The 24,745-nt window shown below is 38.9% G+C and overlaps 1 protein-coding gene across 1 annotated transcript; it reads left to right on the forward strand.

Annotated features, from left to right (window-relative positions):
* Nucleotides 1-1,708: 1,708 nt before the first annotated feature.
* MTNR1A (melatonin receptor 1A) lies at nt 1,709-17,177 on the forward strand. Its single transcript, XM_004578995.2, has 2 exons — nt 1,709-1,982; nt 16,264-17,177. Exons 1-2 carry the CDS (start codon nt 1,790-1,792, stop codon nt 17,130-17,132), a joined length of 1,062 nt encoding a protein of 353 aa, XP_004579052.2. The 5' UTR covers nt 1,709-1,789; the 3' UTR covers nt 17,133-17,177.
* Nucleotides 17,178-24,745: the final 7,568 nt, after the last annotated feature.

Raw genomic sequence — 24,745 nt, forward strand, 5'->3', positions numbered from 1 at the left:
GAGGTGTCAGCACCATAGGCAGAGGCTTAGTATGTTACACAACATCACCCTCCTTTGTTTGTTTATTTAAATAAGAATTGTTACTACCATTTTAAAAATATTTTTGAGTGGTGGCAAGAATGTTAACTGCATGGTTTCTAAAATTATTTTAAAAGTGAGACTATAATACATTCTCAATTCTAGCTTAGCTATAAACTTTGAATGTATTTGTACTTCTTTTTCCTTATTTATTTGGATAAAGTTATTCATATCATTAAGGTCACTAATGTTTTGTCTCTAGATGTGTTCTAAATTACTTCTGTGGTTTTTCTGGCTTTTCCTTGACATGGTGTAATTTTTGCTTGTTTTGTTTTTTGAATATAAGAACTTTGGGGCTAGTGCGGTGGCACAGTTGGCTAAACTTCTGCATGCAGTTCCTGCATCCTATATGGGTGTTGGTTCAAGTCCCTGCTACTCCACTTTTGATCCAGCTCTCTACTTAGGACCTGGGAAAGCAGTGGAGGATGACCAGGTCCTTGTGTTCCAGCCATTTGGGCAGTGAGCCAGCAGAAGGAAGCACCCTCTCCCCCCCTCTCTCTAACTCTGCTTTTGCAAAAAATAAATCTTCTAAAAGATACAAGAACCTACCTTTTCTGTTGCCAATTCTACCCCTGCTGAGAAACACAGCCTCCCAGTAGGGAGATAGATTGCCTCGGGCCAGAGAGAGCAAGCTTCAAATCCTGCCCCAACCCAGTGTTTGCTTTGTGATTTTGGCACACAACTTAGCCCCATCACACAGGCTATGCACGGATTTACCACAACTTCTTTAAGTGCATAATTGCTCTAAAACCTCTCCCACTGATCTGAAATGCTAATTTCATCTGAACTGTATTGATCACTGTCAATGAACTTAACAGTTTTATTTATTGCAATTTTAAAATACATTCTTGTATCACTAAGTTATAACTTTCTTATTCATCTTATTCAAATACCCTTTTCCTACACTTTTTTCTTACTCCTTCAGGGAACTGCACCGTCATTATTATTCTTATTGGATGTATCTAATGCATATGGAGAAAATCAAAAATGTTAGCTTTTTATCACAGGAACGTGATGCTTCTCTCTATTATTTTACATTTTCTTTAACAGGAAGATTACAGTGTTTTTGATTTTTTTGTTTATTCTGTCCAGTTTTTTCACAAACTGGGTAAGTTTTTTTTTCTGACACCTTTACTCTAGTGTATTGAATGTTAGAGTCTCTGTTTCATTTTTTACTGGTATATAAGAAAATACACACACACCTGTCATGTCAAAATGTTTGCACTACTCTATTAGAATCTCATTTCATTCTCGGAAACATTTAGCACAATGTGAAATACAGCAATATCCAACGAAAAATAGGCCTGAGTGGATGATTTTGTCCACGTTTCCTCTATTGGTTGATGCGCTAGATATGACTTTACTCCTATTTTGCAGATAAGGATGTTGGGGTACATCCTGGCTGAGAAACTTCAGTGTGAGGGTCAGTAGGTTACACGTCCCAGACCTGGGAGGCAGGCCAGCCACGGATCGGGATTCCCTCAGTGTCGCCGGGCCTCCGCACGGGGGCGCTGCCGGCACGTGCTGTGGCCGCCCGCGCGGGCCGGGGCCTCCCGGAGCGGCGTCCGGTCGCGGGGCGGAGGTGGCGTGGGAACGGCCGAGGCGAGCCATAAAAAGTGGCGCGCGGACCCCTCGGGGCTCTGGCCACGGCGGTGGCGGCGGCGGGGCGATGGCCTGGCGGCGGCCGTGAGGTGGCCGGAGCGCAGGGACCATGAAGGGCAATGGCAGCGCGCTGCTGAACGCCTCGCAGCAGGCGCCGGGCGGCGGGGACGGCGCGCGGCTGCGTCCCTCGTGGCTGGGCTCCACGCTCGCCTTCATCCTCATTTTCACCATCGTAGTGGACATTCTGGGCAACCTGCTGGTCATCCTGTCCGTGTATCGCAACAAGAAGCTCAGGAACGCAGGTAGGGCAGCCCCTTGCACGCGTCCCGTTTGTCCCCACAGAGTGCCAAGACTGTCGCCTGGGTTGCGCCTCAGCCCCCCGGGGTCAGCGAGTGGCCAGCGTCCCGTCCCTGAACTTCCGTGGGTTTCCCGCTGCCGGAGCTTCCTGGGCTGCCGGGCGCTGGGAGCGCCTGTGGAAGTTCCCTCAGAAGCGCCGTCGAATCACAGCGGCGCACCTAGCGGTTGTTCTGGAACAACGGAGTCTTCCCAACTTAGCGGAAACACGCGGGGATCCTCAGGCTTGCCCCAAATGCTTAGTTGCGTTGTTGTCGGCAGTTTTGCATTCTTGGCATATAATCGGAAAGAAGTGTGATGTCCTGAAAGTGCTTGTGCTACTTGGTCCAGGTGCACAAATTTACCTTTTCGAAATACAGTTTTTTTTTTTTTTAAGATGTATTTACTTATTTGAGCTACACACGTTGTGTGTACATGTGTATGTGTGTATGGGCAGGAGAGAGAGAAAAGAGATAGCAAGTGCTTCCATCTGTGGCGTTAGTAAAGGGGACTTTTACATATGCATATAATGTAGGACTCAAGCTGGATTCTTCTAGGGAGGAGCCGGTGTCAGCTTTTCCCACAGACCGAGAATGTTGAGAGTGGTACGTGCTGATGAAGTAGCCACCTGGATTCCTGTCCAGGCAAACTCGGGTGGAGTGGGGGAGAACCGTGGATTGACCAGTGTGGTCTGAGTGGTTTTTTTCTGTTCTAATGGGATAGTTGATAGCAGCTCTCATTTTGTTTAGCTTCTTTTTGAGTAGTGTTCTCTCTGTCATGTTTGGGACCATCCATAGTTTAATAAGCAGCTGAGTTTATGAATTGGAGTGAAATCAACTGAGTAAGGGGACCTTAAGGATAATTGAACATCAAGAGAATGGGTTCATCCCCTCCCTGCCTTCCGAACAGCTGGCCTGGGGGCAGCTGTGGTGACTGAATCCTTGTCAGTCATTGTCTAGTGGAAAGCGGTTTAAGCCACTAGGAGGGGGCACAACCTAAGTAACGATTCATGGGTTCTGAACTCACCCTGCTTCTTGGGCACCAAGAACTGTAGCACAAGTTTGAGTTTTAGAAGAACTTTCATTTAGATGATCTTCACACACCTAGAACAAGTGTACTTGTGTTTTTTAAAGCACTCCTTCCACACAGTTTTGCTGATGTGTAAGCAGCTGTTAGAGAGGAGGAGCTATAAAATACCGCATTCTTGTAGCTGACTGCAAGATCCTCCCCAGCCCTTCAGCTGTCATGCTCTTGCATTTCCTGATTTTAATGATGACACTTCTTGTTCACATGGATCAAACGTCACAGTGTGAGCCATCTGAGGCTTCCTGGAAGAGGTGGCAATTCAAAATAGAGACAGACATTCGAGTCAAATCTAAGTGTGGGGATGCTTCCTACAATGTCATGACTGTTCAGTTCTTCCACTTCCGGTAGGTTTACTTTCTTGATGTTTAGATGTGAAAATCTGGAAAGAAGAGAATATAAAATGTTAGATTAAAAACATCAAACCAACTCAACTTTAAACTAGTCCCTTCTTTTGAAAAGTCTGGTATAATTGCAGTTACTTTTTTCCCCACATCCCCTCGTGAGAGTTTGTTGGCACTGGGCTTCCCAAGGAAGAGGCTAAAGATATCTAACAACCTCAGAGTGGAGGTACTGGCCAATCAGAGCACACACAGGCTCCAGACAGCCAATAGGGTCTTAGATACTGGCGGCATGCTTACTCTCCTTTGTTCAAACTTGGATACCAGAAGTGTATTATCTGCTAAGGACACCTGATAGCATAGAGGGTGAACATTTACACCTTAAATGCTGTTTTAGAATGAGTGTTTCGTACAGCCGTTCACTTGCTGCATGTTCAAGTGCCTGGATTTTAGTGTAGTTTCTTCCCTCAGTTCCAGCTGCCTGCTAATACAGACCCCTGGAGGCAGAAATGGTAGTGAGAATAGTTGGAGGCCCAGAGGGCAGGCTCCTGGTTTTAGTGTGGCCCAGTGCTGGATCGTGTGTGCACTTGGGAAGTGAATCAGTGGGTGAGAGATCTCTCTGTGTGTCTGTTCTTTTTTTTCTTTGAGTTTCAAAGAAAATAAAAATAAGTAATATTTTTGAAATTGAAAATTATAAGTAGTTTATAACACTCATAATTATTATGTGAATTAAGTTTGCATTTTTTATTTTGTTTTGAAACAGAGAGGGAGAGCAGTATTCTGTCTGCTAGTTCACGTCTCAAATGCGTAAAACAGCTGGGGCTGGGGCAAATTGGAAGTCAGAAGCTTGTAAGTCCATCTGTGCCTTCCACATGAGGGGCAAGAACACAAATGATTGAACCACTGCCTGCTCCTTCACAGGGGGAGCATTAGCTGGAAGTTAGAATCAGAAGAGGATCTGGGATTCAGACCCATCCACTATGGAATGCAGCTGTACTAAACAGCATCTCAGCTGCAGTATCAAAGGCCCTCTGTGAATTAGGGTTTTTTTTTAAAAAGCTATCTGTTGGACCCGATGCGGTAGCCTAGCAGCTAAAGTCCTTGCCTTACGCGCACCAGGATTCCATATGGGCTCTGGTTCTAATCCCGGCAACCCCGCTTCCCTTCCAGCTCCCTGCTTGTGGCCTGGAAAAGCAGTGGAGGACAGCCCAAAGGCGTGGGACCCTGTACCCATGTGGGAGACCTGGAAGAAGCTCCTGGCTCCTGGCTTCAGATTGGCTCAGCTCTGGCCTTTGCGGCCACTTGGGGAGTGAATCAGTGGATGGACAATCTTCCTCTCTGTCTCTCCTCCTCTCTGAAATATCTGGCTTTCCAATAAACAGAAATCTTTTTAAAAATATGTAGTTGTGCTTGAAGCATTTTAAAGTCTGAAAATATGTAAGTATGAACCTGGTGGAATATCAGTTTGTATAATACTTATCTCAGACAGCTGTTGGTCTCATTTCTTTTATAGTGCAGAAAAGTATCTTATTTTCTTGCTGAAGTGCCTAGTGCTTTGTACTTACGTATACAGCTCAAGTCACAATTTTCAGACAGCTTCCCTGCATTTTGCTTCATTTGTTCATATGACAAGCTTCTCAGGCAGATAAAAAAGCTAAAACCCCAAATTCACTGATGAAGAACCAGTATTTCTCAGTCAAGAACAAAAGCCTGTGCATTGAAAGGAGCACAAGAGTTAAGTCAGAAAATACATGTTGTGTCTTTGGTCTGCAGTATATTTCTTGGTAGTGTGTTTTATGTCTAGCTGTTGAACTCTAAGCCTCAGTTTCTGTATCTGTCCAAACTACTTATCCCACTTGGTTTGTGGGAAGATAAGCTTCAATTCAGCTTATCAATACATCTGTTCATCAGCCTGTCCACTCACCTGTAATTTTGAAGTTATATAAACAGTGGTAATATTACAGTATGTATTCCATAATAATATAATCTAATATTATGTATTCTATAATTAGCTCTCTTAAAATTGTCTTATGGAATTTTTTTCAAAATTTTATTCATTTATGTATTTAATTTATTTGAGAGGTGAAGAGAGAATGGCCATCAAAGAACTCCCATTTCCCTGGTGTCAGCACCAGCGGGGGCGGGGCCAGGCTGTAGTCCTGAGTGAGGGGTAGTTCAATCCGGGTCTCCCACTGTGACAGAGAACCAGTTACTGGATTCACCACCCCCTGTCTACAGGGGAGCCCGTTATCAGGCAGCTGCAATTGAGAGCAGAGCTGGGACTCAAAGCTACATACTCTGGTATTGCATACAGGGATTCTAATCAGCATCTTAATTGTTAGGTCAAATAGTTACCCCAGCATTTATTTTTAAATGTTCATTTTTTTTTTTTTTAGTTTTACTTTTGAAAGTAGAGAACTGATAGAAAGCAAAATCAACCGGAAATTGAAGCTTGAAGATGCTAGCAGTTCTTTTAACATCATGCAAATATTACATAATTGTCCTTTTGTGATAACCATTATCACCACACAGCATGTAGGTCTGATATTCAAAGGCTGATTATTATATGTCCAAGCTGTTTCCAATTTTAAGGGCATCAGCTCTAAACCTTCCAGAAGCTTTTTTGAACAAGGGATGACCTCACTGGTACTGCAGACATGGAAAATGAGTTCAAGCCAACAAGTTCATGCTTAATACAATTTCCAAACCGATAGCTGTCTTGTTGTTTTCTTCCTAAACTTTCCCATAATATTAGAATTGTTGAATAAAGAAAAAAAATTTGTTTTACTTATGGAGCTATTTTCTTAATTTTCCCTTGGCATGCTTACCTGTTGCTTACAGTGTTATGGCTGTTATCCACTGGTCTGTGTAGGACGTTTTACAGATTTGTTGAGGTAATTCCTAGAATTCCCCGGAAACTGGGCAGTGGTTTCAGACTCCCAAACATGTGATCGGTCTGATTTTTGATTCTTGTAGCCCTTTGTCTCATAAGAAAATATTCTTGGTAGCAATTTGGGATACTAAGTTAATCATAGCTAAAACTGAGTTTAGTTTTATTATCTTTAGGAAGCAGTTTTCTCTTCGCAAGCTTGAAAGCTGACCAAAATAAAATAGTGCAAAATAGAAACTTCTGCTATTTGTTCTTACTGACATTCTTTGGTTCTGTTTTTTAAAAATATATTCTTTGAAAAGTGTTTGCCTTGGAAGTCTTACTAAATCTCAGTAGATTCTTCTAAAACTTATTCTTTATTAACAACTTTTATAAATAATAGCTGGAATGTTTGAGGTAAATAGTAAAGATTTTCTTAGGTACCTGGAGTTTTCTTCTTTCTCCTAAGTATGTTTAAGTTGCCGAACTAACAGAACACTTTGCTTTCTAAAATACGGTAATTCATACATTTTCTTACAAGTTTCTAGGTTACCGAAAAGGTAGTGATTTGTTCTTAGAGACACATGTTTGTGCCTTCACAGAACTTGGCATGGTGTCATTGGTGTCATTTACTCCAAAAAGATAGCTCCTCAGCTCTCTAATTTTCTCATTTCTCAATAGGTTAAATTGTCAAGTTGACCTCAAACCTGAGGACTGTACGTGATATCTCAGTGACTTTTACTGTAAGTTAATAATGTAGAAGATAAGAAATTTCCGCATGTTCTTGTTGAGGTACTCCAGGATTTATCCTTATTCATTTTACAGATCTCTAAACTTCTGGCAATTATTAATGGAGTTAGTCTCAGAATAAATCATAAAAAATAAAATCTGCTGGAGTGGTGAATAGTTTTCAGGTTATTGGGGGCTAATTTGAATTGTTTATGGTTTAAGTTGATGCTTACTTATTCTGATTTTTAGTGGTCTTCATGCTTCTGAAGTTGGGCACTCATTTGAATAAGTGTTATTAAATGGTTATAATGTAAGTCAGAATATGAATGCCCAGTTCGTCCCTGATGGCTTGTCAAAATACAAGATGCTGTATTCAGCCTGTGTTAGCTGTGGCTGCTGACTGCAGACATATTATTTTCTATTAAGATATTTATATTTTTGTTTCTTTTATTAATAAGACATGTGATGCAGATGTAGAAAAATAGAAACATGTTTATATAGCAGAAAAATTTGGGGGGAGAAATTTGGAAATTAGTTGATAGCTGATTGATAGAGTGTTAAGTAGACATGGGAAGTAAGAACTAGGGAAATGGGAAAATTAATCCACATGAGATGTCTGATTGATGATAGAACTTTAAGGAAATTAGTTACTGAAAGAAATAAAGCAAAACTTTTCGGAAATAATACATTGGCTTCCTATCCTTGGAAAATAGTGATATAGTCTGAAAACCTGTTGAAGTACTGTTTAAGGACTAGCCTGTTAAATTTTTTTTTTAAAGATTTTTTTTTTTATTATTATTGGAAAGCCGGATATACAGAGAGGAGGAGAGACAGAGAGGAAGATCTTCCATCCTATGTTTCACTCCCCAAGTGAGCCGCAACGGGCTGGTGCGCGCCGATCCAAAGCCGGGAACCAGGAACCTCTTCCGGGTCTCCCACGCGGGTGCAGGGTCCCAAAGCTTTGGGCCGTCCTCGACTGCTTTTCCAGGCCACAAGCAGGGAGCTGGATGGGAAGTGGAGCTGCCGGGATTAGAACCGGCGCCCATATGGGATCCCGGGGCATTCAAGGCGAGGACTTTAGCCGCTAGGCCACGCCGCCAGGCCCTCCTGTTAAATTTTAATATGGCTGTTTGGCACATGATAAAATTTATTATCAGTTAGTATTTCCTCTTATTTTTTCCTTAGGAATAGAAAACACTGTTTTAACTTTTCTTTTTTCAATTTGAAAGCCAGGAATAAATGCGTAGAGAGGGAGAAAGCAAACAAGAGAGAGAGAAAGAGAGAAATTTTCAACTCACTAATAATTCTCTAAATGGCTGTAATATCCACGTCTGGCCCAGGCTGAAGCTTGGAGCCTGAAACTCCATCTTGGTCTCTTAGTGGAAATAACTCAATTTCTTGACCCATCACCTGCTGTTACACAGGGTCTACATTGGCAGCAAGAATGAGTCAAAGAACCAGAGCCAGCCTTTGGAGTCCACCATTCTGATATCGGATCTAGGCATATTAACCACTTTGCTAAATGTCTGATCCCTCCAATGAGCTTTAAAAATATTATTTGTATATATGCATGTATGCATTTATGGATTTTTTTAGAGGAAGCATTACTTACCTATTACTTGTGTGATAAGCACCTATGTATTTTTGGTATTTTCCCTCTGAAAAGTGGGTGTGCCCCTGGACAAATTACTTGTTTCATTTCCTTACTTACTAGTTTGGGGGCAGTATAAATATTGTAAGTATATGAATTACCATGCTTAAAGTTCATTGTGATTTAAACATGGCAATCCAGGAGACAGAATAAATTGTTGTTTAGCAGTATTGATATAGAGGTATGATAGATTACTGTATTTTTCTGTTTAAGGCAGAGTGTAATATTTGAAATTTCTGTGTCTTTGAACATTGTTTAAATACTTAAAAATGGAGTCAAATTTTAAATTTTTAGAAATTGCTCTTCTGTATGGTTAGCTTTTCCTCTCTTTTCTTATCAGTTTATTTTAATAAATAAGTATGGTAATATTTTAAATATATTTTTAATATAATGATGACAATTTTTTGGAGTTTAGTAAGCCAGAGCTATGACTCAGGGTAGTGAATTTGTTTGCTTAAATTGGGTTTCTTACTGAGTCCTAGATTGGGAAAATGTGTGAGGACATAAAGACTTCCTCATGGGGCTATTATAGTACATCAGGTTAAACCTCCACTTGTCACATCCCAACCCATATCTGAACACCAGATTCAGTACCAGCTGCTCTGCTTCCCATTCAGTTTCCTGCTAATGCACCTGGAAAGGTGTAGGAAGATGTCCCAGGAACTTGGGCTCCCCTCACCCACATTGGCTCCAGGCTTTTTCTGGCCCAATACCACAATCACCATTTGGGGAGTGAACCAGTGGATGGAATCTCTGTCTTTTCTTTTTTTCAAATAAATTGTATATATGTATTTATAAATTATATATTTTTATATATTATATATATTTATGTATATTTAAAATACTGTTCTAAGTAGAGTTAATGCAGGTCTTTTGATTGCCTGTTATGTTACTATGGCTGAATTATTAAGTGGTTTTTCTTTTTTTTTTTTTTTTTGAACTTTCATTCTACATTCCCTAAGGTGAATAATAATATAGACATCATAATTTGCCTTCAGTTCAAGGATAAAACACTGAATCAATCTGGATGTAAGGAGGATTGTTACATTTAGATGTCTCCCTAAACACCCTTCTGAGAAGAACTTGTATATGAAAATTCTTAGCAGAATTTTTCTTCTTTCAAACCAGCTGAAATCCAGACAACACCATGAGGTTTATGTGTGTGACTTTAAACTACTGAAGGTGGTCTTATTCCCTTTTATTAAATATACATTATATCAATAACAGCAGTTAAAAAAATCTGTCAACCACCTTCTTTTTATAGTAGCAGAGTCAGCAATCAAGTTAAAGAAACTGTACCATGGTGAAATGAAGGAAGCTGGAAGAGCTAGAAGGACAAGTGAGATTAGGGGAGCTAGCCAGCAGATAACATGGACAGTATGTTAAAATATGCTGTGTTCAGTGGGTTAAATGAGCAGGGCATGGTATCAACACTGTGTTAGGTGACAAGTATATTATAGTGTGGACAGTGTTATGTGAACGGGACATGTATGGACAATGCATTAGATGAGCAGAATGTTATATTTGAGATGGATAAAGACTGAAGATAAGGGAGCAGCAAGAATATGACTAATATCACTAAAGACTGTCAAGATGTTCAAGCAACGTGGGTGGAATCCAGGTAGACACTGAAGTGAAGCTTAAGTGCTGTGAGTAGAAGCCAGGAGTGTGAAGTAGAATTAATGGGAAGAAAGTAAAGGCTGTGTTGTGGCAAGCCTTGTTTAAAAGTTTGGGAGCAGAGGTACAGGCTGAGAACCAGAGGGAAAGGAGAGCTAACTGGAGGTGTATTTGCTTGGATAGACCCCTGGGAAGGTGCAGGAATCATGGGAGCCTCCTTACCAGGGCCGAGCCTTATGCAAAGCCACACACACGGTGTGTCCCATAACACAGAGATGTAAGGACCATGTGTTAAGCCAAAGCCACACATGTGCCACCCGCCTCTGAATTCCTCACGAGAGCCTTTGTGATCTTGATTTAGTCTTGGTATGGGATTGAGTCCCTGGGAAGCCATGACTTACCTAGGTAATTTCAGCAAATGGTGTAGCCAGAGTTGGAATCCAGGTGTGTTTTGTGTCCAAACGTCTGGCCCACACTACCTTAGTTATCAGAAAGATAAGTTGCTAAAACTGAGTCCTTTTAAGAGTAAGATATAGCATGTGTGTTTTGATGTCCAGAAATAAAGTCTGTCACATTCCTTTGTGTTGACAATGAAAATTTCTCCATGCTTACATCTCAGCTTTGCTTGCTGTGCCACTAATATTCACATGGAATTTTCAAAAATACAAACCACATTTATAGATTCTTTTTTTTTAACCTGTCTTCCCAGATCTCAGTCTATGGATTTGCATCCAAGTGTATCCGAGGTGCACCACCTACCCCCGCAGTCTGAGCTGGTTTTATGACATTTCTGCTAAAATTCAAGCACAGCACTTTTTTGTTCATTTAAAATCTTCTTGAATAATAATAATTTAGTGGGTTTCTTTTTTTTACGATTTATTTATTTTTATTACAAAATCAGATATACAGAGAGGAGGAGAGACAGAGAGGAAGATCTTCCATCCGATGATTCACTCCCCAAGTGAGCCACAACGGCAGGTGCACGCCGATCCAAAGCCGGGAACCTGGAACCTCTTCCAGGTCTCCCGCACAGGTGCAGGGTCCCAAAGCTCTGGGCCATCCTCGACTGCTTTCCCAGGCCACAAGCAGGGAGCTGGATGGGAAGTGGAGCTGCCGGGATTAGAACCGGCGCCCATATGGGATTCTGGCGTGTTCAAGGCGAGGACTTTAGCTGCTAGGCCACGCCGCCGGGCCCAAGTGGGTTTCTAATCTTGCTTTTCCTACAGTTAAAGTCCAGACTGAAGTGAAAAAAGCAATGAATATTGGCTTATTGAGAAAAACTGACAGACTGGCAGATCACAGAAAAAGAGCAAGCAAGTCCTGCTTTGTGTAGGTATAGTTTAGAGACTGAGTGTGAATTAACTCATTTAACAAACTGCACCAGAGCACCCGCTGTGCTGGATTTCACACTCACAGTGAGAATGTATAAAATTCATGCCCTAGACCTGGACTGGAATTTTAGAAGGAGATAAACCCTGTGCATTTGTGTGTTGTGACATGTTGCTTTGCTATTGGAAGTATGTCCACATGTAGCAGAGATGAAAGAACTGGATAGCAGTGCCAGTAAACAGAGTCTGGTTCTTCTTCCCAATAGTAGCCTGGTAATTGATTAGTTAGTTTCTGTGAGACAGCGTGGTATGCAGTTCTGCCTTTCCTGCTGGGAAGCCTGTGAGTTATCACATCTCCGCATCACCTGAAAATCCTGTCTTAGCTTGCCTGTGAGCAGAGCCTAAGGCAGAGTTTCAACTCTGCAGCTTTAAGTGAGGGAAGAAACTTACTAAGTACCAGAGGAAAGCAGGTTATCACAAGGCTGAGTCAGGCAATGACAGGATTCTTAGTCCAAGTCTAGATGGCCTGATCCCTAAATTGGGTTCCTGGACACAAACTCATCCTCACCTCCATTATTTGAGATAAGAGAGCAAGTCTTTCATCCTCCACTGTATTTGGTCATTGGTCACTGAGGGCAATTTTGGATAAGGACAAAGCTGAGACCAATGGAGGCTCCTAGCACTCATAGAAACTCCAGGGGGAGCAAGTGCACCGGCCTGGTTAAGGGCTGCTGGGACAGACATTGGTAGTGGGTGTGCAGAAGTAGCCAGGAGGCCAAGCCAGCATTCTGAAGAGAACACACAGGGAAGTTTATTCTTGGTTCATCATTCCACAGATCTGATCATTACTTTGCTAGGAATGAGAGGGCTAGAGCTGTGGAAACATCGTTGATGAAAACCTTAAACTCAAGGAATGGTGTCAGACAGGATGAAGGATTTCTGTGTAACTCATATAACAGCAAAGTGACAAAGTGATGTGGGTGTATTCATTCAAATGCAAGTCAGCCTGAGGCTTGGAGAGTGTGGGATTTTTAAAATGTTGAAAAATGACTAATAAAAGATAAGAATCTGATCTAGGCTAGGAGATTGTTAGAGTCTCAACTAGTGAAGACTTTCATTAGTTAAGGATGGGGCTGCCATAGTGCATAGTTCTCTATTTGTACTTTCTGAGTATTAAAAAAAGAAAGGAAAAGAAAGAAAATATGCTGCATCCTCCAAATCTTAACAATTCTTTTGTGAACCATGCGGACATGTAAACTGTGCAAGGAAGGGATTTTTGGGGAACAAAGTTTTATCTTAGCTTAATTAGGTACAAGTGCAGCACAGTCCACCTCTTGGCAACTTATTATTTTGACTTGTTTTATATATATATACACATATATATGTGTATATATATATATATACACAAACACAGATATACATACATATGTGTAATATATGTATTTCTGTGATATAGCATTGTATGTAATTCTTCTTTTCCTACATATACACACATATAACACATATACACATATGTATATCTTTTAACCATACTCTCAGATAAAGTTGACACAACAACTGTATTCCAACTAATATCATCAAATTATCCCATATAAAACAAAATATGCTCTTTCCAAAAGCAATATAGTTCCTGTTCTTCTTTGCGTAATTTTCATAGTTTTCCCAGGTGAGTCATATTTTCCTACTTGATAACCTGTGACTTAATTTATACTAAGATCCGGAGTTCACTTCTAATACATATTACATGATAGGAGAATAGGAGAATGAAAAAGACAAAAAAGATTAATATAGTTGCAAATGATTCACAATAAAGACCAAATACTCATCATTATTTTAGTCCTTATTTCTACATTTAGCTTCATGATCTTGGTGGATGTTTGTGACTAATTTGTTTTAAGATTTAGTTATTTTTATTACAAAGTCAGACACAGAGGAAGAGAGGCAGAGAGGAAATCTTCCATCCGATGATTCGCTTCCCAAGTGACCGCAAAGGCCGGAGCTGAGCTGTTCTGAAGCCAGGAGCCAGGAACTTCCTCCAGGTCTCCCACACTGGTGCAGGGTCTCAATGCATTGGGCTGTCCTCAACTGCTTTCCCAGGCCACAAGCAGGGAGCTGGATGGGAAGTGGAGCTGCCGGGACTAGAACCAGCGCCCATATGGGGTTCTGGTGCATTCAAGGCGAGGACTTTAGCCGCTAGGCCGTTGCTCTTGGCCCATGACTAATTTTCTAGAAATTTATTTTCTGTTTAGTGAAACTTGGTCACCAGATGAAAAAAAATCAATTTTCAAAAGGCTAAAAGACATGAAAAAATGCTCAGGTTTCCTGTTAGAGAACTGCAAATAAAAACCACAGTGAGGTTTCACCTAACTCCAGTGAGAATGGCCTACATTCAGAAAGCAGCTAACAAAAACTGCTGGCAAGGATATGGGGAAACAGATTGGCTGTTTAAAGATGGGATAAACCCAGTGAATTCCAAGAGCATGACTCCATTGTTATACAGATGTGTACAGATGCTGTAAAGTGAGTTACTTAGAAGCAGTGCTTGGAAGGACAATACAGGTTTGAACATAGTTTCTTTTAAGTCCATGGATGTTAGCTTGGTAGATGAATTAAGACTATTAAAGGGGAGGAAGGGCAAATCCCTTTGCATTCTAGTCAGGGCAAAATACTGTCCATTTTCGGCCCAATGCATTGGGACACTGCACCCGTGTGGGAGACCCGGAAGAGGTTCCAGGTTCCCGGCTTCGGATCGGCGCGCATCGGTCCGTTGTGGCTCACTTGGGGAGTGAATCATCGGACGGAAGATCTTCCTCTCTGTCTCTCCTCCTCTGTGTATGTCTGGCTGTAATAAAATGAATAAATCTTTTAAAAAAATACTGTCCATTTTGATTATGGATGCAGTCCTTTATAATCATTATACAACTCTGTGTGGGTAACTTTCCTGAAGATAGTTTATTTGTGTGGATCTCTGTTGCTGACATACTGGACATTTAGTAATGGATCAGCAATGTAGCCATATCATTGGTAGTATTCTATATTGTTGAGCCCAGGAAGTTTCGATCTCTGTGGCTGTGAGAATTTGTGAGTCCATTGGTCAAGATAGTGGACCCTAGGGAAAAATTATCTCTTTATAAGTTCATAGTTCTAATATGCTTTTGTAGAATTACAGCAGAAGAGCCCCATCCTGGCCAGTGGGGTTATTATTGGATTTCATATCTGTCAAGAGTACATACATTTTACTAGGGAAATGCACTGAACAAAACCAGTAATTGTGAACATCGTTGTGTTCTTGATTCTTTCACTAGCTTGTTTTGTGATTTCAACCAAATTGAAGTCCATATTTCTATTTTCCTTATCTCTAAAAGTAGTGATCACTGAAGAGTATACCTCTCAATCTTAATATGCTGTGATTTCCCACAATATGGATATGCTAAAGTCAACAGCAAATAAATTGCTAGCCATGAACAGATAGTACCATATATTTCCAAATGCATTGTTATGCTAGTCAGATTGTCTTGGATATCTGTGAAAATTGATGTGTTGCTAATCACTCTGAAGTTGTACACAGCTGAAAACAGAGTAGATGACCTTAGGATGCATATAATGGTGGTGGAATGGTCTAATCATTGCTGCTTAGTGGAGTTCTTAATGGAAGAAGAGTTGTCTTTTCCCTCCTGCTGACTCTCCCAATTCAAAGAAAATTAATTAATTAATTAATTCAAAGAAAATTAAACTAATGATTTAATTAAAGTAATTATTGGAACAGTAATCAAGCACAATTACTATCAAATTAATGGAACCTAGGATTAAAGTCATGAAAAAATCTATGACATCATTTGTGTTGATTTTTAAGTTCTTTTAAAAATAAATTCAGATGAGGCCAGTTTGCCTTCATGAGATTCTGGATGAAAATGTACCATTTAAATGACAGTTAAGCTTGTTGCATAGTTTCATATGTTATATATAATGTATTAAACATTTTGAGCTAAATATGAATATATGTTTATTTAGGAATTTAAATCTTTCATTGGTAATTGTGACTGATCTATGGGGAAAATTAATTTACCCTTATAATTTAATTTGGGATAATTTAACCAATTTAAAGAATTTGCTTTTATAACACTTTCTCTGAAATTTCAAATTAAATGGAGCTAATTTTGTCTTTCTTTTGTCTGCAATTTTGCTTTGTTTCTTTGATAAAAAGTCTTGTAATAATGTTAATTATACATAAACTTCAAATATGAAAAGGACTATTTTATTTTCAAATATTAGGAGGTAATGATTTAATTTTCTTCATCAAGCATGTGAACAATATAGTATAAAAAGAATGAACTCAGAACTTTTCAAAAAAAGAGAGAAGCTGAAAAATTCCAATAATGATAGTTTGGAACTTGGAATATGTCCTATTCTTGGGATACACAAAGCTGTGAACAGTGGACTCGATTGTTCAAGAAGAGCAGTGGGATCCTTACTGCTGAAAAAGGCTTCCACTTCATCGATCGTGGAGAAGTATTCATAATGCCAGGTTGTTCAAGTTGTTGGAACAGCTCTCTCTCTAATACTGTGAAAGAAAACACATGCAATCCATGTACAACTGGTATTAACCTGTGTTTTATAAACCTCTTTTTTTAGGAAATATATTTGTGGTGAGCCTAGCAGTTGCAGACCTAGTGGTGGCTGTTTATCCATACCCCCTGGTGCTGGCATCTATATTTAATAATGGATGGAACCTGGGATATCTACACTGCCAGATTAGTGCCTTCCTGATGGGCTTGAGTGTCATTGGATCAGTATTCAATATCACTGGGATTGCCGTTAACCGCTACTGCTACATCTGCCACAGTCTCAAGTATGACAAGCTGTACAGCAACAAGAATTCCCTCTGCTATGTGTTCCTGATATGGATATTGACGTTTGTGGCAGTGATGCCCAACCTGCATACTGGAACCCTCCAGTATGATCCAAGAATCTATTCCTGTACCTTCTCACAATCTATCAGTTCATCGTACACGATAGCTGTGGTGGTTTTCCATTTCATCGTTCCCATGGTCATCGTCATCTTCTGTTACCTGAGAATTTGGATCCTGGTTCTTCAGGTCAGAAGGAGAGTAAAACCTGACAACAAATCTAAACTGAAACCACAGGACTTCAGGAATTTTGTCACCATGTTCGTGGTTTTTGTACTTTTTGCCATTTGCTGGGCTCCTCTAAATTTCATTGGTCTTGCAGTGGCCTCAGACCCTACCAGCATGGTATCCAGGATCCCAGAGTGGCTGTTTGTGGCTAGTTATTACATGGCATATTTCAACAGCTGTCTCAATGCAATCATCTATGGATTACTGAACCAAAATTTCCGGAAAGAATATAGAAGAATTATAGTCTCACTGTGTACAGCCAGAATGTTTTTTGTGGACGGCTCTAATGATGTAACACATAGGATTAAATGCAAACCTTCTCGATTAGTAGCCAACAACAATCTAATAAAGGTGGACTCTGTTTAGGAATGTAAAGTGTTATTGGCAAACTTGTCGTGTTTACCTCTGTCTTTATAGGTGTCCAGAAAAACTGCTTGAGGAAATTCTGAGGTCTTTAAGGGACTGCTTCTGTGACTTCTGAGTTAATATACAGGAAACATTGTTGAACAACTAATTTTCATCCAGAATCTCATGAAAGCAAACTGGCCTCATCTGAATTTATTTTTAAAAGAACTTAAAAATCAGCACAAAGATAAATAGAGATTTGTAAGTTAATTGAATATAGTTCAGGGAAAATAGGTTGAAATAAAATGCTGAAAGCATTCAAGTGGTGTAGGAGTGTCAAGTTTTTTAAAATATAAAGTAAATGAATACTACAAGAATAGTAATTGCATCCCTTCTGTACACTGTCTGAAGATTTCTAGTAGAAGCATTAATAGAACATTTTAGTTATAAATGAGTAAATGGAACACAAGGGGAAAGGCAGATGAGTGACTCTTATCACATAATGCAAGGCTGAAAATAAATCCATGACTGAGTCAACCACAGCCACTACCAGTCACTTTCCAATTTGCAATATTAGCATTAGGTAGTAGGTGTATCGTAACCATTAATGTTTACCATTCAGTATTACGTGCTGCACATTTAACTGGATAAAGAATTAACATGGCAGAACTTTATTCAGATATCAGTTACCTTAATATTTTAAAGCATTAGTTATGTATAAAATTTGCATGACTTTATAAGGTACTTGGCTTAATATTATTTTGTATCATTGTTGATATTCGCACATTGAATTGTCCAATCAGTTCGATTAAATATGACAAAGGGGGTGGGTGTTTGACTAGGCTATTAAGACATACTTGGAATCCTAACAACTCAGTCAGAGGGCCTTGCTGGAGTACTGGCTTCCAGTTCAGCTTTCTGCTAGTGCTCATCCTGGAGGCAGCAACTGATGGCTCTATTGCTTGGGTCTATATCACATACGTAGTAGGTGGAGATTGAGTTCTCGGCTCTTGTCTTTAGTCTGAGTCACCCCTTAAAATATACAGGCATTTGGGGATTGAATCAGCAGATAGCATCTTTCTCTCTCTCTCTCTCTCCTTCTTAAAAAAATGAAAGAAAAATGAATAAATTGTTTTACTTGACAAAGGATCAGTGATGTATACTTTAGCTTATAGTGCTGAGTATGTTCTAGATTGGTGTTCTAGTCAATCAAGTAAATTGTGCAAACCAATAGTTTGCCTTTTATAGATATCTCAATACAGTATTCTTTAATAATTCATTTTAGTATCTGCCTCAATAGTATTGAAAATCTAGGGAATAAAAACACATGGCAAATCCATGTTTTCATAGATTGTGGTTATAATTTATCCCATGGTCTTTGGAACAAATATAATAATTTGTTACATAGAGTGCTTTGCTGTAAGTTACAGCACTGTTTTGTAGAAACAAATGAAACTCACATACTGTAATAAATTGATGACTTGCTGTTTTATCAGGAGACTTTGAAAAGTTCATGGGAAAGTGAAACTAGAAGATAAGTTTATTTTTGTGCAAAAAATTTTTGAAATCCACACAACTTTTTCATAATGTACATTTTGATGAGCTTTTTATGTATAAGTAAAAAAGTTGTCTGGATACATTTACTAGTGTCTGTATATCCAGAGAATCAGAATCTTCTTGGGAAAGTCAGGAATTCATTATTTTAAAAGACTTGTCTTCTGATTCTTTCTAGCAGGCATATTTTGGAAATGACAAATGATAATGTTTGTTGTTGGTGTGTGTGTGTGTGTGTGTATGTATGTATTGAAGTTATCTCTAAAAGGCTGCCCCACAAGTCGTTTATGTGTAAAAATTGTAGTTCTTATAAAAAATTAAATAGATAGAAACAGTATTTAAGCTAATGTTCTAATTTTCAGGTAATCCAAAGATTATCTGAATGTGATAACCATGTTCAAGTGAACTCTTTAAAATCGGTGTTACATTTTTCTTCATGCTGTGAAACCCAAGTATATTGCTAACTATATACAGTATGCTTTCTTTGCTTGTTATGCAATTTTATTTCTTGATTTTCCACATTGCATTTATTTGACTTATACACCAGCAAAAATAACAGAATTAAAAATTTGGGAGAGGGTAAGCATTTGGCATGGTGGTTCTGATGCTGCTTGGGATACCCATATCCCACACATCAGAGCACTTGAACTCAAGTCTCCACTCTGCTCCTGATTCTAGTTCCCTGCTAATGTGTGTCTGAGAGGCAGCAGGTTGATGTGTCAAGTACTTGGGTCCCTGACACCTGTGTTGGAGACCTGATAGAGTTTAGGGCTCCTAGGCTTTGTCCTGGCCCCATCTTAGCCATGTGGCCTTACGGAGAATGAACTAGAATGTGGGGGCAGGCTCTCTAAGAGACAAACAATTGTCCGTTGAATACCTTTTTTTTTTCCTCCTCAAAGATTTATTCACTTTATTTGAAAGGTCGAGTTGCAGAAGAGGAGAGAGAGATCCTACATCTGCCAAGTTACTTCCTTAAGACTACAATAGGTATGGTTGGGCTAGGCTGAAATCAGAAGGGAGAAGCTCCCCAGGCCTCCCACATGGATGACAGAGATCTAAGCACTTGTGTGGTCCTCCGCGGCTCTCCCAGGCACATCCACAGGAAGTTGGGTTTGAAATGGAAAATCCAGGATTAGAACTAGTGCCCATATGGAGTCCTGGCGCCACAGGTGGCTTTACATGTTATGCCACAATGCTGGTCCCTAAGTTATGTAATAACTTAGTACATAACTTTAAAATCTTGAAATGACTTTTCACCGTTATCTAAATACTAGCTGCTTAAAATCTCACTAATGGTTCCATCTCCTGATAAAAATCAAAGTGAACAACTCAGATTGTTTCCTACTCTAGAAAATGTGTACGCGTGTGAGGTATTATCTCTGGCTTCCTCACTGTTCTGTTGTTAAATAGAATCCTTACTATGTATGTTTTTAGCTTCTGAAAAACATAGGTATGTGATAGGTTGTTTCTGATATTTCCAGTGTATAAATTGTTTTGCAGTCTGTATTGGGGATTGACTTTTCAAGACCACTAGATTATTGTTTTTGGTTTTAATTGCTTTAAAAATTGTTTTTATTTATAAAAGGGAACAAGTTTCATGTATTTCACATACGTAATTTTTATGAGCATAGTAATACTTCCCGACCTGACCTCCCTCATTTACAGCCTCTCCCCATCTTTTCTTTTTATAAAATTTTTATAATAGCATGCTTTCAATTTTCTTTCTACCCTTAAGCTTAGCCTTCCACTAAATCCAGATTTTAAAATATGGTAAGCAGAAAAACCCACAGTTCCTCTCTAAGAAGGGCTATAACCAACAATCAAATCTCAAAATGTCCATTTCACTTGCGTGTGTTGCATTTTTCAATGAAATCCACTAGAATGTGTTACTCAGCTATAAACCTCTGTTAAGATGGACTTCTTCATCTGTTAGAATTACTTATGTATCACTGTGAATCATTTTTTCTGTCTTGTCATTTGTAAGTTTTATGAACATATGCACCTGTCTGTAGCCTGGATTTCACTGTCTGGGCTGGAGGCTTTGTGAGCGTGAAAACAGGGTCTGAATAGTGGGAGTGGGTTGATGCCCTTTACAGAAGCATCAGTGGGACTGTACAAGGCCACAGCATTTAAGGACAAACTTCTATCATTATCCATTGCAAAATCAATTGATGACATCATATGCAATCATTTGAATTATGTAACCAAAGTACTACACTAATATCTGGTTGTAGTAAACAAAGTTTAACTATCCTAATTTATATAATTGTTTGAATATTATCACTGGAGGGTTTGCTTCAGTTGTATTCTTTTTTTTTTGGAAGATTTTTTTTAAATACTTACTTTTTGGAAAGGCAGATTTATAGTGAAAAGGAGAGACAGAGAGAAAGAACTTCCATCCCGTGGTTCATTCCCCAAGTAGCCACAACAATTGGAGCTGAGCCAATCTAAAGGAAGGAGTCAGGAGTTTCTGCAGGGTCTCTGACATGGGTGCAAGATCCCAAGGCCTTGGGTTGTCCTCCACTGCTTTCCCAGGCCACAAGCAGGGAGCTGGATGGGTAGTGGAACAGCCGGGGCACGAACCAGCACCTGTGTGGGATCCTGGTGCTTGAAGGGGGTGGGTTGGACAATTGAGCCATTGCACCAAACTCTTTCTTGGAATATTTAAATCATGTGTGATCAAAATTTTGCCTGTGGTGGACTTAAATTTTAAAAACTACTGTGTTTCTTACACTGATTGGAACAGATTATCTTGGGAATTATCTAAACTGCATTATGTAAGCTTGCTAATGATAACCATGTAATCTTTTGTATTAATAACTACTATGGATTGAGGGGAAGGAGTAACTTCAGTTTGCTGTGTTTTTTGTCACATTACCAAATATTTGTGTACAAGTATAAAACATATTTTTTTTCTGACAAAGCAGTCAAGCCATTTGATGTTAAAAATTCTGAGATAATTCCACTGGATAACTAGTTTTAGATGTTGAGTCCATAGTAGCTTAATGAAGAAACACATTTATAAGACATAATTTTTCTATTACCTCTGGTACATCACCAAGTTTTGCACTGTGAATAAGCAAAAATGGTTAGAATGTAGCACATTTTAAGTAACTTTAAATAACAAATATTCTATTAGTCAACTTCTTGGACATAATCTTCTTTAAGCAAATTTTTCTTTATAAAATAATTTTCTAATTTTTTTACTCCTACGTTTCAAAATAAAGAACCTCATTTGAAAATATTGTGTACAGTTTAAGAATACTTCATTCTCTACTGGTAGCACCAGCCTATTCTATATTAATGTTAGGATTTTCAAATGCCCTTTGACTGAATTGGTTAAGTTTTGGAAAATTAATTACCAAAAGTCTTTAGAAGACCAAAGACTGAATGTAGGCAACCTGTGTAAAATATGGGAAAAGAACAAAGGAGAAACAAAGTCTTAGTATATATATCAACAGTAATAGCAATTAAAAAAATCAGCATTCATCTCAGTGGGTCCCAGTAGGATGCTCTAGTCATTGCAATGTCTACAAGGGTTTAATTCAAACTGTTTGATTGAGCTCCATCTAGTCACTGAAATGTGTAACTTGCCCTTCCTGGGTTAGAAGGATGATGAAGTACAGCGTGAAGTACTCTTGTTTTAAAATAGCAAGGGCACATTTACGTTTAACTGTAGAACAACAACTATGTTGGAATATATGAAGTTAACAATTTTTGAATCATGGGCCTTTTCTTTTTTCTACTCTTTCAGCATTTAGTGTGGTTGAAAGTGTTTGTAGTTGGTGCTGTGTGTGTGTATACATTAGCAATTTTTGTTCTACTTTAATGCCAGTGATTTTATGGAAAATGAACAGCTTCTACAGTTTTGAAGAGTTAAATGCTTTAGATGTTAGTAGTGCTAATGTGATAATGCTATTTTCCTGGAAAAACAGTACTTGTGTATCGTGTTTTGATGATAGAAAGTTTATCTTCCCATTTCTGGGACCATTGAGCTGGAGAGTATATTTTGATTAGACAATATTTAGATAATTATAAATAGTTAAATTAAGACGATGATGTCAGTTGTGATGTTGTTTTGTAATTGTTGTTATTTCCTTATAGTCTTGGTGTAAATGTGAATAAAAGCCTAGGAAGTTTGTTTTTCTAAGAGACAGTTTAATTTTATATCTTTGAGAATATTGTTTGTGATATTCTTGCATGCTTTTAGTTTTTTTTGCCCATATTTGTGCCTTGGTTAGTTTCAAGGGTGAACTTTGATGGGATCTTTGTTTGTTTCTTTTAATTAAAATTTTACATATGTATAAATATGGTTTCTTGTAATTATTTTTCAGGTGTTCTTTTACTTTCCCTGTTTTTTTTTTTAAATTAAAGGTTGGTTAAGAATGGATGGTGGTTGGATAATTACATAAGATATATATTGTTTCCGTATAGGAATCCTGTCTTCCGGCTGGCTTTAACATTTTTCTCAGCAGAATTTAAACTATGCAGATTTATGTTATTATCTATAGTAGAATAGGAGTCTGCCTGGTTTCAACCCCTGCTTCAGTACTCACTAGTTTTAACCCTGGACAAATTTACTTAAAACAACTGGAACTCAACATTCTCATGTGGAGAATGAGAATAAAAAGGGTACCTGCCTCATACGGTTGTTATGAGAATTGAATGACAGTAGATGGGTTGGGGCCACCACTTTAACTTAATTTATTTGTAAGGTGCTTCTTAACGTTTCTGCCACTCGTAATATTATTCTTTTTCTTGTGTAGTTGATTGATTGCCCATTTTGTCACTCACCTTTCACTTGGATGATGATCTGTGTTCATCACAAAGTTCTAAGATTTCAGGCTTTAGTTTATTCTTGCCCAAGGGCTACCCTATCCACTTTTGTCCTCAGGATTAGCTCCTGAGGCCCAAAATGAGGTCAAACTTTTATTGTAAAAATCTACTAATTCCTGTTTCCTGATTGGCCATCTGTGTTTACAGTCCTCTTGCTATTGTGATAGTTATTTTTTCATAAAGCCTGGAAAATCCTCTCAGGCACTAGAAGAGGGATGAGGGATGGGAGGTTGAGACAGTTGCATGACAACTGCTTCTGTGTCCTGGGATAGCCAGTGTATTTCTTTGAAGCATACTCTTGATTTTGATGATTCTTAGGCCTATATTGGGTCATTGGACCATTTGTGTTTTTATTGTTATTTTTGCTACATATTTTTTTTACAAAAAAAAATCCCTGTAAATGATTTTAAGGTGGGAGACAGTCACTACCACAAGGCCTACAGCTGTCTCTCCTTTATACAAAAGAAGCTCTAACTTCTGGGACAGTTGGTTGGGCTCAACCATGATGATGGCTTAAAATAATGGCCTATTGTTTGGGACTAAATTGTCATTCAATATGAATTCATTTTGACTTAAAATTTTTAAGCAAATTTTTTTATTTATAGAAAAAATGATAGGGCCCAGTGTGATGGCTCAATTGATTAATCCTGCCCTTTCAATCACCAGAATCCCATATGAGTGCTAGTTTGTGTCTTGGTTGCTTCATTCCCCATCCAGCTCCTTGGTTGTGGCTTGGGAAGGCAGTGGAAGATAACCCAGGGCCTTAGAACCCTCCACCCATGTGGGAGACCCTGAGGAGGGTCCTGGTTCTTGGCTTTGAAACATTCTGGCTGTTGCAGCCACTTGGGGAGTGGACCAGCAGGTGGAAGATCTTTTTCTCTGTCTCTCCTTGTCTCTGTGGATCTACCTTTTCAATGGAGGTAAATAAATATTTAAAGTTTAAAAAATTGCCTTTCCAATCAAAATAAGCACAGCTTTAAAACTGTATAAGAAAGGAAAACATGATAAAACATTCCCAATGGTAAAAATGCTTGTTTTTAGTCTGCTAGTAAAAAAACAGTATGGTGTAAAAGTCAGAAATGCCAATAATACTTATTCATATCTCAACACTTTGTAGTCTCAAAATACTTTTTCATATGTTTTTCTGGATTAACACTCTTAATTCCTATCTAGGCAAGGCAGCCACTACTCTTGATATAGTGCACCATGAGACAGCCAAGTTTACATTCACATATAATCATATT

Source organism: Ochotona princeps, chromosome 11 (assembly GCF_030435755.1).
Source record: "Ochotona princeps isolate mOchPri1 chromosome 11, mOchPri1.hap1, whole genome shotgun sequence".
Lineage (NCBI taxonomy): Eukaryota > Metazoa > Chordata > Mammalia > Lagomorpha > Ochotonidae > Ochotona > Ochotona princeps.

Excerpts from the sequence above, each read along its gene's own strand:
- MTNR1A (XM_004578995.2), top strand. The coding sequence starts at position 1,790 with ATGAAGGGCAATGGCAGCGCGCTGCTGAACGCCTCGCAGCAGGCGCCG. Across the intron at positions 1,983-16,263 it reads CAAGAAGCTCAGGAACGCAG|GAAATATATTTGTGGTGAGC; the intron begins GTAGGGCAGCCC and ends CTCTTTTTTTAG.